Consider the following 15162-nt stretch of genomic DNA (forward strand, 5'->3'; position numbering starts at 1 on the left):
CGTTCCCTCCTTGTCCAAGTCGGCAGGCTGTAACTAGGTTAGTGCTACAGGAGCAGAGATGGACCTCAGCTATTTACAATCTAGAATAAGGACAGCCAAAACATAAAGTATCTAAGTATGCTGACAATAAAAAGCAAGGTGGGAATGTGCGCTGTGAGGATACAAAGGAGATATAAAAAGATTAAGTGTGCGAGTAACAGTGCGGCAGATGGTGGATGATGCAGGTAAGTATGAGGCTATTTATAAGAATAGAAAGTAGATTATTTTTGGAAAGGTATGAAATGTCTAAATGCTGATGTTCAGAGAGACTTACATGTACAAGGAATACAGAAAGTCAGCATGTAGGTACAGTGAGCAAAAGGAAGGCAAATGGATTCTGGTCATTATTACAAGGGGATGGAGTACAACAATGAGGAAGTCTTGCCACAATTGTATAGGGCTTTGGCGAGGAGTACAGCGTTTTCATCTCCAAATCTAAGGAACGAAGGTTGACCGGGAGGTTCCCTAGATTGGTTCCCATGATGACTGGCTGAGTAAATTTGGTGTAATCTGTCTGAAGATTAGAAGAATGAGAAGTGATCTCACTGAAACATAGAGGGCGGGATTCTCCGAAATGGAGGCAGAGTGTCCACGCCATCGTGAACGCTGTCGCATTTCACGACGGCGCGAAACGGGCCGGGCACTACCGATTCTGTCCCCCACAGGGAGCCAGCAAGGCGCTGGAGCGGTTCACGCCACTCCAGCCTCCCTTCCTGACGCCAACTGGGCGCCGCACCAGCCCACGCATGCGCAGTGGTGACACGCCAACCCGCGCATGCGCAGGGGACTTCCTCAACGCGCCGGCCCCGACGCAACAGGGCGTGGGGGTTGAGGGGCCGGTCGCATAGCAAAATAGGGCTGGGGCTAGAGAGGCCGATCGGTGGGCCCCGATCGTGGACCAGACCCCATCGGAGGCCCCCCCCCCGGTGAAGGAGCCCCCCCCCCCACCCCCCACAGGCCGCCCCCCCCCCCCCCCGGCCCTGCACGCAGAGTTCCCGCCGGCTGCGAGCGGGTGTGGACGGCGCCGGCGGGACTCTGCTGTTTCCGCGCGGCCACTCGGCCCATCAAGGGCCAAACGCGCCGGCGCAAATGGCGCCGATTCTCCGCTCCTCGGAGAATCGCGTGCCGGCGTCGGGGCGGCGTAGCGCAGTTGTCGCGGTTCTCCGGCCCGGTGCGGAGCTCGGAGAATCCCACCCAGTAGATGTTGCAGGGATTTGACAGGCCAAATGGTTATTTCCCCCCGGTTGGGAATTTAAAACGTGAGGACAGTGTCAGGATAATGGATTCTACATTTAGCACCGAGGTGAGGAGAAGTGTCTTCACTCAGAGGGTGAATCTTTGACGTTCTCTATCACAGTGGACTGTTGCTGTTGAGTATATTCAAGGCTGAGATAGACTCATTTTCTGGCCCCTGAGGGAATTGAGGAATTGGGGAGCAGGTGGGAATGTGCGGTTGAGCCAGCCAATCAGCCAATCATGCTTTGAGTGGCGGAGTGGGTTCAAGGGGCCAGATGGTCTTCTCCTGCACATACTTCCTAAGTTCTAGAAACAGCATAGATATTCAATTATGGGAAAACATTGGAACACCACCGTTGCACAGTATTTTCTGCTTTTTCGCCATCACAAGCACAAATAAGTTGATCAAAGATATTATGAAAATCAGAGTCTCTGTACAATATGTTATGTATCAATCTTCAAAGGTATCACCAGTTCCAAGTTTTCCTTTTGGAACAGGTTTGTAATAAGTGTGCCATAAGGATTTAGCTGTGTTGTGTGTGGGCGTGTACCGCCAGATCTCTGGTGCCTCTACTGATCAAATATACGTTTAGCCTAAGGTGGCCAGAGTTTCAAATGTCAAAACCAAAGCAGGCTGAAAAGCTTTGAGCCTGGGATGCCCTCATGATGCACACATTGGATGACCAAGGACAAGAGTCTGTGGGGGGGGCGGGTTTGCGGGGGGGTGGTGGGTTGCAGTTGAAGGTAGTAGGAGGTTGTGGGATGACATCTTCTGGAAAATGTCGAGCCACTGTTAGCAAGTCAAAGAAGAGACCCAATTATTGAATACATAACGGACCAAAGACTGTCAGTGTTACTTCTGCCTCACTTGTTAAAAAGTTGAACCAAGGCTTTGTTTGCCACAAGATCCCTACCAGAGACCTCTATTCCACTCTAACATTACTGTGCAATGCATAATGGCAAGACCAAACTAAATTTAAAAGCCTTTTAAAATTTTATTTGCATACTGGCCTCCACCAATGGCTGTTTTTCAGTCAGAAGCTGGATTCCAACTTTGCAAATGTACTTCGAGTGTGAGAGATTTTATTTGCACCCAGAGCCACGAGCAGGAGAGCTCCCGTCTTTCAATTAGTGGTTTGGTTAAACAGAACCTTCAATGAAAAACTGGGACTGCCCCAGCCAAACCAGGATATTTGATCAGCTAATTTATAAATGTAGGGCCCGATTTTAACTCTGTGCAACTGAATGGGGTTTGAATCAGTTAAAATCTCGGAGGTTTAGTCCGTGGAAATTATTTCATCATGTACAGCTTTGCTCTCCCGATGGTGAGTAGAATGTGATTTGCATGCCCCAGCGTTTCCACTTCTAATGTCCAACTTGCTGTAGCCTTAATAATCTGTCCTGTGTCACCATGATGTTTTTTTTCTTTGCATTTATTTAAGAACAGTATAATAATAATCTTTATTGTCACAAGTAGGCTTCATTAACCCTGCAATGCAGTTACTGTAAAAAGCCCTTAGTCGCCACATTCGGGCGCCTGTTCATGTACACGGAGGGAGAATTCAGAATGTCCAATTCACCTAACAGCACATCTTTCAGGACTTGTGGGAGGAAACCGGAGCACCCGGAGGAGACCCACGCAGATACGGGGAGAATGTGCAGACTCCGCACAGACAGTGACCCAAGCTGGGAATCGAACCTGGGACCCTGGAGCTGTGAGGCAACTGTGCTAACCACTGTGCTACTGTGCCGTCCACAATCTTTCCTTCTTTCTTTCGTAGCCATGCATGTTCTCTGCCCATGCTGCAGATTTCTATTCACACCTTCTCTTTGTGCTCTTTTTGAAGTCATGGAACATCTTCACTTTCTGATTCCCTGCTAGTCATTTGTCACACATGCTGTACAATTAACAGCTGGATAAATGATATTTATGACATTCCTTCAAGTTGGATGTTCCTTTGGTTGCTTGGGAAATCTCAAAAGATCTTGAGCGGTTTTTTTAAAAAAACCTGCCGGCATTATTGCATCCTGATGAATGGCACATCCCGTAATTACCTTTCTCAGGTGATCCTGTTCGCATGTTATACACTTTGATGAAGTGCAGGCATTTCTCTTTAATGGAGGAAAATATGGCCTGGAACCTTGAGTTTGAATTGCTGGTTAATTTCTTTAGACAATCAAAGAGATTTATTTTTGTGAGTTCATGAAAAAAATGAAATGAAATGAAAACCGCTTATTGTCACAAGTAGGCTTCAAATGAAGTTACTGTGAAAAGCCCCTAGTCGCCACATTCTGGCGCCTGTTCGGGGAGGCTGGTACGGGAATTGGCAGCTTTGTTGTATTTGATGTGAAATAATCGTCATTGTCCAAAGACATACAATGGAACCAATCAGTGCAGATGTGGAAGGGGCAATATCTCCCAAGATTGTTTGGGTGACATTGGCCAGAATGTGGTTAATCGTGAATATGATGAAGTGCATCAGGTTTGTTAGAAAATCTCTTCATCAAAGGCTTAGACAACTGTATTGGCTTTGACATCTCACCGCTGGGGCCATTCAGAACAAAATGGCAAAATCTTAAAGTAAAGTAAGATGTAATAATCTATCTACTTTATTTAAATGACCAAATTGCTTCTGAATGGCACCGAGCAAGGTAACTTAGAGGTGAAAACCCACATCATTCATGTGAATTCCTGTCCTAGGCCCGGTAGAAGTGCAAAAGAAAAATCTGTGAAATAGGAGTACAAACCAATCACCTTTGGTTTTAAATATTTTATACATTGACTTTGGCATCTGAGTAGTTAAAGGCAGGCTCTAAAACAGCAGTGAGATTTTGGGGTGGCACAGTGGTTAGCACTGCTGCCTCACACCACCAATCACCTCAGTTCGACTCTGGCCTTGGGTGATTGTGTGGAGTTTGCATGTTCTCCCCGTGTCTGCATCGGTTTCATACGGGGGAGATGGCCTGGGGAGGTGAGGTGCTCTTTCGGAAGGTTGGCGCAGACCCGATGGGCTGAATGGTCTCCTTCTACACTGTAGGGACTCTCTGGATTTCTAGCCTTGGAAATTGACTGCAGGATTTTCTGGCCCTACTGCGGTGGGTTTTGTGGCGGCAGAGATGGCTGGCCATTGGTTGCATGTAGGACCTCCCAGTCCCACCGATGTCTATGGCAGTTTGTGCGGCTCGCCCGTACTGCCTCCAGGGATCCCGCCACGGGAGATCACCTCCAGTGGGACCAGGAGATCCTGACGGTGGGATAGACCAGAAATCTCAGCCTCTTGCTTTAACGTAAAGAAGATAGGAGCAGCAAAGAATGAAAAATCCAGAAGCACTTTGCAGGCTTCACAATGTTTCAACGACTTGGAAGGAGGATATATAAATCCAAGTTGTTCTACTCTGCGAACCTTCCTTTTGCATCTCTACTGCTCTCAAGGCAAAATATTGCATGGAGGAAGCGGGATTTTCATTTCCAAGTTACTTTTATCCTGTGCCATTCAAAGGCAATTTGGTAATTTTAGAACAGCATTTCTTTAAGTCCAGGAAGTAGATTATTGCAACTGGGTTAATTGTTAATTTCTTTATCAATCAGTTTTCACGGTATATAAACATAAGAGCCATTCAGCCTCTTGATCATTTCAGTTGATCACAGTTAACCTGATCTCATCTCCATTTTTCTACCTTTATTCCATATTGCTTTGTACCTGCACCTATTTAAAATGAATTGAACTCAACATTGAAGACAGCACTTGATCCAAAATTCACCACCCTTTCTGAGAATGAGTCCCAGATTCTCACTGTCTGGTTTCCTGATGTTGCTCCTAAATTGCCGAATTCTTACTTGTAGATTTTGCCATCTTGTTCTGGGTTGCCCCACCTGCTGAATAGTTTATCTATATTCAAATCCCTTATACTTTAAATGCCTCAGTTAGAGCACCCCCCCCCCCCACAAAAGAAAACCTTCTAATGTCAAAGAAATACAAGCCAGGTTTATGCAACTTTCTGATTTAACCATTTCAACCCTGGTATCATTCTGATAATTATGTACTGAACCTCTTCTAATATATATCAGAGGCCTATATGTCTTTTGTGAAGTTTGGTGCCCACAATTGAGTGCAGTAATCTTGAGGCAATCTGCCAAAGACTCAATACAACTGAAACATCACTTCATGACTTGTGAATTTCAATCCCCGTAAGATAAACAACATAATTGGCATTGGTAGTGACATGTTTTGACAGGAAAACCTAAGTAACATTGACAGGTACGGATTGTAGAAATCTACAATGTTCACTTCCTATTGTCAGTGAAATAGTTGGGATCAGGATTAACGGCATTTTTAACAGTAACAATTGTCAAATTCTGTTTACTGTCAGAACACGGGGGTGCTTTAGCTAAATTAAATACTGTTTTATAGCAGATATTTTAGCTTTAAAATAATCTTCCAATTGCATTTCTTCTCTTATTGAGATGACGCCATGTAGTTACGACTGACAATTGCAGCTCCTCTCAGATTTTTTCTTCCTTATTCTAACGCCGTCGATCTGAACAACAACCCATGCAGCTGAGATCTCAAACCCACTTGTGGGATTATAGCAGTTATTGAAATGTTATCATCTGTGTATCAGGACCCTCCTGCTACTGTCCACTGTCTCATTTTCTAACCTCTAATTTAAATTACAAATTAAAATTTCTCATCCTTGAGTTCAAAAGTCTTCATGATCTTTCATGGGATGTGGTGTCATATCATTTGTTGCCCATCCCAAATTGAATTGAAAATGAAAATCCCTTATTGTCACAAGTGAAGTTACTGTGAAAAGCCCCTAGTCGCCACATTCCGGCGCCTGTTCGGGGAGGCTGGTACGGGAATTAAGTGACTTGCTCAGTCATTTTGCGTCATAGGGGCAACACGGTGGCACAGTGGTTAGCATTGTCGCTTTACAGCACCAGGGTCCCAGGTTTGATTCCGGCTGGCGTCACTGTCTGTGCGGAGTCTGCACGTTCTCCGTGTGTCTACGTGGGTTTCCTCCGGGAGCTCCGGTTTCCTCCCACAAGTCCCGAAAGATGTGCTGTTAGGTGAATTGGACATTCTGAATTCTCCCTCTGTGTACCCGAATGTGGCGACTAGGGGCTTTTCACAGTAACTTCATTGCAGTGTTGCAGTATTAATGTAAGCCTAATTGTGACACTAATAAAGATTATTATTATTTCAAGAGTCAACCACATTGCTGTGGGTCTGAGTCACATGCAGGCCAGACCAGGTATGAATGGCAGATTTTTCTTCCCTAAAGGGCATTAGTGAACCAGATGGGTTTTTATGACAATGGCTTCACTTTAAATTTTTTTAATTGAATTCAAATTTCACCATCTGCTGTGGTGGGATTCGAATCCAGGTCGCCAGACCATTACCCTGAGTCCCTGGATTGCTTATCCAGGGACAATACCACTGTGCAATTGCCTGTTCAATATCATTTGACCTTCTCCAGCCCTACAACTCTCAGAAAATGCTGTGTTCTTTCTAATTTGGCCAATTGTGCACCCCAAAATCCCTCCATTGCCTTGGTGGCCATGCCTTTTGCTTAATAAAACTCCCAACTCCATTCACTTCCGAAGCTTCACTGCCACTCCACCTCAATCCTTCTTTAAGGTGCGCCTTAAAATTACCACTTTGACTAAGGGAGGGATCTTACCAAAGGTGGCCTTCTGTGACGTTTTCCTTGGCAGTGGGGCGGGCGAGCAATATAGACCTCGGCGGGACCGGGTCTTACTGGCAGCCAATGGCAAACGCCTCTCCTACTGGAAAACACGCCGCGGAAGGTCCAGAAAATCGCGGCCTAAGATTTTAGTCACCCGTTCCAATGTCTCCCATATCGGCTCAGGGTCGATCAACTGTCGGTTTACACTTCTGCAAAGCACTTTTGTATGTTTTTTTTTACATTAAATACCGCATAAATTTGAATTGTTGTTGTTCTAACTGCTTGTAAGGTTAAAGCATAGCCAAAAACCAGATAGAATGAAAACAGCATTTATTGATTTCAAGATAAAAACAGTGGTTTTATCACCACCCCTCAACGTATGGCATGCTTGTATCTGAACAAAACAGTTACAAAGGGATATACGAATTCGAGACAACAGGGAACGACAGGGAATACTCTAATGCCCCAAACTGAAAGAGTAGCATCAGTTTGCAGGAAATCCAAAAGCACGATAATTCCTGACTGAAAAAAACAACTGCTTCAACCTGAAGCCACATTTGTCAACAAGGGAATGTCTGCTGAGCACAACGACGTCAACCCCAACTTGCCATCAGAATGTGGTAGACGTTGTCCATTGCCGTTCAGGTTTTGCCTTTGCCCATGTATCGTACGACCATCTATGCACTAATACGATTTGCAGAAAAGTTAAACTTCTGACAATACCACCTAACCTGAAACAAAATGGTAGACAACACAATGTTACATGATCCAGCATTTGCTTAATTTGTTACTTGGCAACCATGGTACAGCAGTAGCCACAAACTCAAGTTACAAATGCCACGAATATTGTACAATTACTGCCTGAAGGTAATGAGCAACATTGCTGGTTTACAGTGGCTGAATAAGTCAAATCCCGTTTTTATTAAGGGGAGATGAAGCTTTTGCAACAGTTTGGGAGTTGCACTCCCCGGTTCAATCAGTTTTCTCCTGAAAGTTGAAATCCCAGGAACCTGGATGATGAGGTATGCAGCAAAAAGGACTTGTGAGATCCTCGTGCGATTTAGGTCTTTAAATCTTTGCTTTCTCTTCTCCGGCAGAAACGCTAAACATTCAGATTGAGAATGCTGTGTATGAAAACTGAAAAAACGCACACGTTTCATTGTTCAGGCCTTCAGAACCATTTCTGTTCATTTTCTCAAAAGATTCAGCTTAAACTTGGGGACCTGAGGGGGGGAAAAAAGAGAATCAGGTAACTGTCAGAACTTACGCAGCAAAATACAGTTGAAGTTATTGCTATTTGTTGAATATTGCAAACTTAATGTGTAAAACCCAAAATACCTCCCCAAATTTTGAAACGTTTGTTACCCATATCACACATATATAAGTTTAAAGCTATTGCATTTGAATGCATGTCACAATTCTAATGGATCAGCATCCTTAAAAGACTCCAAATGTTGAGGCAAAAGAATAGTTTGATTGTGAAGGAAATGCTTGCATTAAATAGCACCTTATAATGTAACCGGAATGTCGGCAACTACTTCACCAACTAATTATTTATGGAAATACTTTGTTATGAGGACAAAGTTATTGGGCAAAAAAGGAATTACGTGGTTATGTAGCAGATTTAATATGAGCATTCAAGTGATCATGTTACAAACTTTATAGCTGTTCTTTTCTTATTCCTGTATTCAGTATTCTCCAGATTGAAAATAACCCTTACATGATGCTGTCAAATTCATTGCAAGGTATCTTAAAGTTTGCAACTCCCATTGATATTTACATTGATATGCAAATTGACCATCTGTTCTCAACCAACTGTGTTTGCCAACCACAGATGGAATAAAAATATCTGTGTGCATGGTGGTATTTCAGAAATAATAACTCACTTGCTAACAAAGAATATTTTACTTTCAAGATGTGATGAATGTAAAATTGAATCGTTTGGGGTTTTGCGTGTAAGCCTCCGGCTCGTTTGTTCTCCCAGTATAAAATACTAAATATTTCCCAGGTGTTTAGGCAATTTTTGGCCAGTCCCCCATAATCTCCTTAAGAATGGCTGCTCACTACCCGATAATGCCAGTTGGAGCCTTACCTAATGTTTGTAGATTAAGCCTCCATATTTCTAAACTGGTTACTGTTGCATCCATTTTACATCCAGAAAATGGTTGTAACAAAGTTCAATTTAGATCTCTGTATCCTGTGGTCAAAAAATTCCTGAATCACAAAGTTCTATATTCACCTGATCTTGAAATTAAGTATTTCCATAGGAAGTGACCCGATTTCCCCAATACTGAAGAACTTTGATTGTCCAATACAGGTCGAATGTCCTTTATCCGTGCATCTGAAAACTGAACACATTCCGCAAATTGTACTGCTTTTGAACTTTGTCGACCTTTAGGACGGAAAGTCTGTGACCCAAGCCGACACAAACTTCACTGAATGCACCCGACCTTTATTACTCAGTGGTATGCATTACTTTTCCAGCCAGTTTATTTACTATAGCTAGCCTAGGCTTCGACCATTGTAATGTAAGCGGGCTCAGGCCTATATGCGATATGCACAATTGTCTGAAATCTTAAACGCACTCAGCCCCGAGGGTTTCTGATAGAGGATACACCACCTGTGTTAATGGAAATTCTCCCTTTTCCCCTGGCAGATAATGAAGATTAGCCTTCAAATCTTCCATCAACATAAATTATGAGTGAACTGTTTATTTTAAACATTCTGAAAATATTAAACTGCTGATTTTATGATGTGGGACACACACCTTAAGCAAATGGACCGATGGAGAATTAAGAACAAAAACAGTAGAAGAGTGATTAATCAAGGTTCCAACACTGAAGTTTACACCATTTATTTTTCAAATCATTCTTTGGTCTACAAAATCTGGAGACCTAAGAGTCAATTACATTGATAATTTGTGTATAATTGTAAATATTAAAGACGAGGAGTATAAAAACAGAAACGTAAGTTTAGAAATGACTATTGGCTATATTCATTGATGAAAATGAAACACTTTTATGTAATATTATTTCTCTGTTTAGAAAGGTATTACACCATTTATTTTAAATGGCTAATGCTTCTGTTTTATAAATTGTACAAGTTGATTGATATAAATCAAACCAAGTAAAACAATAGGGATCTGAAATATTGGAATGAAAAAGCATGTTTAAAAGACGTTATTTTACAACAAAAGACAAAGTAGATAGTGCGAAACAGTGTCACTATCATCTCCCGATGCCAATGAATCTCACACCTCATTAGATGAATTGAAGCATATGTGACATGACTCTTTGTTTCCTGAATGTTCACCAGTTATTCAAGTTCTTAAATTTAGAACAAGGTAGTTCTTTCTAAAGGACAGTAGAGGGGGAGTAGCTTGACTGTTTTTATTCTGGACCTTGATTGAGACCCACTTGGAGCGGGTGTAGTAATGGAAGAATCAGATGGTAATTGCAAATGGATGCGCTTTCCAAGAAAGAGACAAAGTCTTCACTTTAGTGATGAATCAATGAAAGGCCTCACGATGAATTCCTGGTAAATATTCTGCATTGTGACCAAATCTTCTTAGTAACGAATGGCTGTTCAAAGAAAGCTAACTGATATCAGTTGGGCCAGAATAAATCTTCTGATATGGACTTTGAAATGCTGAGTAAGATTGGATTAGGCAGTCTGAAAAATTAGCAAGATCGCAAACGCTGCTTAGAACTCTCAGGAAAGGATACGATAGACAAACCCAGTGAGGTGACACTTTTGTTCAGCTCGGGGACCTTTAGGATACAAAGTGTGGTGGTCAGACAAAGAATGGCAGATTTTACTCATCGGTTGAGCTATTGGTGTTGTGTGTCATCGGAGACTGCTATCAGAGAGTTTGTTATCGGCGGGAAGTTAGGCCCCGTCCCCAACCAAACGTCTTCTGAAAGCAACAGAAGTTACAATCAAGTCACACCAAAAAATCTTTGTCTTGAATGAGAAAAGAATTTATTTATATTAATATGGAAAGTAGAAGAAACCCAATGAAATGGCTGTTCAGGCTAGATTTTACAGTAAAGATCAACAAAAAATAAAAACAGGAAAATGACTTTGTAAGAAGTTTTTTGTGACTCATATAATAACAGACATATTTTATAAAACTATTTTATATAATTAGTAATTGTGAATGTAGCCTAAAGACATAACATAGATACCTAGTTCCTGGCATATGTATTAGCCACCTTATCTGAACTGTCAGTGCAAAATGATTGGTGGTGAACCAATCTCGGAAAAGCCTTTGGAAATAAGAAGATTTCTATAAGAATTAAATTGAAATAAGAAAAAAAAAGTTGTCCATTTATTGCGCCTAGCCCATATTTGAATACAAAATAGCACTGTTTGTGTTTAACAATAAAACTACAGCAGACACTTTTACATTTGACGAAATGCGCACATCTTGTTTAATGCTTTTAGGAATTAGTTTTCTAATTCACAAACCATGACACAGAACGATGATTACAACTTAACTCCACAGAAATCAAAAGACTAGGGGGAAGAAAATTATATTTTATAAAAATTTGAAAAAGCTTCAAAAAATCGAAGTTACTTACACTAATGATAATATTATAATGTAGAATTGCAATTATAGAGGATATTCTTTAATGATATTCTTAAGAATGAAAAGTACACATGCAAATCTAGCAATGCAGCCAACTCTCAGAACAGGAAGCTTCTGGTATACAAAGCTATTCATCTAGGGATGATTTGTTTTTCTTTTCTATTAAAAAAACCATTTAAGAGTATTTCGGAAATACAGAAACAAAATAACAGCCAAACAATTCAAGTCTAAAGCTTCCCCAGGTCACTATTCTTTCATTCTTTAAAAAAAAAGCAAGCTATTTTGTTCCAATAAAACATTTATGTGTACAAGAGATTAAAGTTCCACAGACATTTAAACATTCTTTGATGGAAAGAAACGTGAAGCATGTTGTGTATTATAGCAGCAAACATTCTTTGTGTGTTCGTCCAGAGTGTCTCATCGTAAACACTAGCATCAACGCAAGTTTTACAAAAAAACTAAATTGTGAATAACCCTTCTTCCACAAACAAAAGGCTAAACAGGGCTGTGGTCCGGTGAAGCTTGTGTGACAGCTACTATATAATCACCACTTTCTTTTGTTTTCTTAAGGTTGGTATACAGCCTGTCTTCAATGCTAATAGTTAATTTGTCTATGGGGTCTGCCCCTATCATCTGAGGCCCATACGCAAAGTTTGTGGAGCTATTGGTCTCTGCAAAGCCACTGACTTGACCTAAGGACTGGGGGAAGTTTGTTTGGTCTGGTTGTTCAGTTTGGTCAAGGACATTTCCTTGCTCGGCCGCCTCTTCCTCAATGATCTGGATTTTGTCTTCGGTGTCAACACGGATGAGTTGTGAGCCTGAGGGTTCTGCCTCTGAGGGTTTGGACATTGGTGATTTGATGTGTTCCTGGCCACTGTCAGTTGGTTCTTCATCTGTGGCGCTGACAATGCGTGGCAAGGTGCTCTGGTATCGATGGTCAAGTGGATAATTCACACTGTCCCCTCTGCGGAGAGGGGTTCGGTGCCGTTCCAGTGGAGGTGGGTAACGGGTTCCTGGGTCACTGTATTGTTTGGTCCTCTGCCATTGCTTCCGTAGATGGATACGAGACCTGTGTTTAGACTTGAGCGGGGAATCATCAAACTGAGGGTCATGTCGGAGGAATTCATTGAATAAGGCATCTGTTTTCTCATCAATACTGTAATCCCGCCTGTGCACATAGTCTCTAGTTACAAACATTTGGCCATATGGTAGCCAGCCAATGGGACGCTCTGGTTCACCACCAACTGCCCCTTCTTCCTCCACCTCTTCGCTCAAGGTTTTTGCATCATAACTTTCAAAGACGGTGCCTTTGCGCCCAGAACTTGTGAAGAACCTTCTTTTCTCTGAGGCGGTTGTGTCCTTTGTTCCACTTTCACTTCTTTCTTCCTGTAACCTGCTGGGAGCCTCAATCGATGCGTAGCCACTGTCCATCTGCAGCAGCTTCCTTGTGCTCGCCTCGCTGTCGCTGCCACACTCCGATTCCACACTATCCTGTTTCATTCGCTTGCTCACACTTTTCTCTTCCAGATCCTCAGCTTCATCGGCTGTGTCCTGGGAAAGGGCACTGGCCAGTCCGCCCGCTGAGCAAACGCTCTCCCCGTCGCTCCGCACCGAATCCTTGTCATTGCTGCTCTGGTCTGAGGATATGTAAAGCTCGAGAGAAGCTCGAAGGTTCCAGATATCTCGGTAGATCCTCTGCTGATCTGAGCTCTCTCTCTTCTCAGCACTCTCACTCCCGTTTGGCAGATTCTCTGCCGCATCTAACCTGAAAAAAAACCAAGCTGATCTCAGGAAAATGTGGGACACAGCAGCAACAGCATTTACAAAACTTAACTTCAACACAGCTTGGTTCGTGACAATGTTACTGTCTCTTCCTACCACCAGGAGCCAGATTGGTTTGGTTGACTAGCTGGTTGACTCAAGTTCAGTCCTGAGCCGTCAAAATAATTTGTTTCCTGCCTCCCAATTCCTAACCAGAGATTTGTAATAAAACCTCTTTCCAAAAGATGAGGCCTCTTTCCATAGCCCCGAAACCATGATGTCCATCCACAAAAAGAACAAGGCAGCTTCACCTTAGTCAAAAAAAATAATGATAATAAGCCGGGAATGGTGGGCGCTACCTTCTCTGTGACCAAGTGTGTTCCTTCTGTCACTGACAAGAGAGTGAGTCCTGTAGTTGATGCAGGTGGAAAGCTCCATTAGCTTTGGATGTTCAGCCGAGAAATGGGAAGAACATCTTACAATGCTTGTCCGACTGAATTAAGATTCAGGGTTTAACCCTTTGCCATTGGGATGGGAAGAAGCACCTAAACTGCTCTGTTACCAGCCAGTGTGTATTTGAAACCATCGCCCTTGTTGCTCACACACTGTTTTTGTAATTATAGCCTCTTTCCCTATCTGACAGACTCTGTTCTGGGCCTGGAATTTGAAATGCAGAGCATTTGCAGTTGAACTGGCAATGACGATAAAATTAAGTAAACGTTAGCAAAGCGCACCATGGGAACATGTTTGCTCCATAGCAACAAGTCAGTGGGAAGAGAGGTTGATTGTTTGCATTCTACCTCCTGCACAGGCTCGGTGGAAACTTGCACAAGCCTCATTAGAAGGGAAAGCGTGGGGAGGCATTTATACTTCCCACTTGAATATACTCATTTGTGATCTTCAGATCAGAAATAATCCTCGCAGCATTATGCTAATATAGCCCAGTTCTGGCAAGAGGCACTCAATGTGTAACTTTAGCTTTGAATGCTCAAACACTTTAGCTTCAGGCTGCAATGGTTAATTTTCAACTTCAACATAATTTCCAGACAAGTTACAAGTCAAGGTTTGGAAATAGTTCCACACAGGGGTTGGGCTGGATTTAATGACAGTGGTAACAGGCCTGCACACCAGCTGCCGGGGCTGAGGCCACCTTGTGGCCATTTTGGGGATCCCTGATGGAATTTAAGTTGTAAATTATTTGTTGTCTGCCATCAGGTTAACGGGGCCTTCAAGAAAAGGATTCAGCCTTTGAGTGCTGCCAACCAATCATAGGCCGCCTGCCTTCAGGCACAGCACTACCATCAGTGACCATGTGGAACTGGGAAGATGGCAGAATCTCTGTCCCGTGCCATTCCACTCGATTGAACGGGCCCTCCCCCTGCATCTCACACCACCCCACAACCCCCGGCCTCCCAAAGGGAGCTTTATAATAATAATCTTTATTGTCACAAGTAGGTTTCCATTAACACTGCAATGAAGTTACTGTGAAAATCCCCTAGTCGCCACATTCCGGTGCCTGTTCAGGTACACGGGGGGAGAATTCAGAATGTCCAATTCACCTAACAAGCACGTCTTTCGGGACTTGTGGGAGGAAACCGGAGCACCCGGAGGAAACCCACGCAGACACGGGGAGAACGTGCAGACTCCGCACAGACAGTGACCCAAGCAGGGAATCGAACCTGGAACCCTGGCGCTGTGAAGCAACAGTGCTAACCACTGTGCTACTGTGCCGCCCTTTACATTGTCAAAATCAAATAAAGTTTCAGAGCAGACAGTAAAGCTGACAAAGCTGTAGTTAAAATATTTTCTCAATTTGGCTCACGGTTGAGGTGTAGTCAAAACAG

General features: G+C 43.0%; 1 protein-coding gene and 1 long non-coding RNA gene across 4 annotated transcripts in view; one reads left to right on the forward strand and one right to left on the reverse strand.

The window, feature by feature from the left end:
- The window catches only part of LOC140394900 (uncharacterized), a 153439-nt gene that overhangs the window by 30906 nt on the left and 107371 nt on the right, over nucleotides 1-15162 (forward strand). The window lies entirely within an intron of this gene.
- cbarpb (CACN subunit beta associated regulatory protein b) overlaps nucleotides 11269-15162 on the reverse strand; it is a 237467-nt gene continuing 233573 nt past the window's right edge. For all 3 annotated transcript variants that reach the window (XM_072482065.1, XM_072482066.1, XM_072482064.1), the window contains exon 10: nucleotides 11269-13322. In XM_072482065.1, the coding sequence (XP_072338166.1) occupies nucleotides 12053-13322 (1270 nt within the window). In that variant the 3' untranslated portion in view covers nucleotides 11269-12052. The remainder of the gene's footprint in view (nucleotides 13323-15162) is intronic.

Source organism: Scyliorhinus torazame, chromosome 18 (assembly GCF_047496885.1).
Source record: "Scyliorhinus torazame isolate Kashiwa2021f chromosome 18, sScyTor2.1, whole genome shotgun sequence".
Taxonomy (NCBI): domain Eukaryota; kingdom Metazoa; phylum Chordata; class Chondrichthyes; order Carcharhiniformes; family Scyliorhinidae; genus Scyliorhinus; species Scyliorhinus torazame.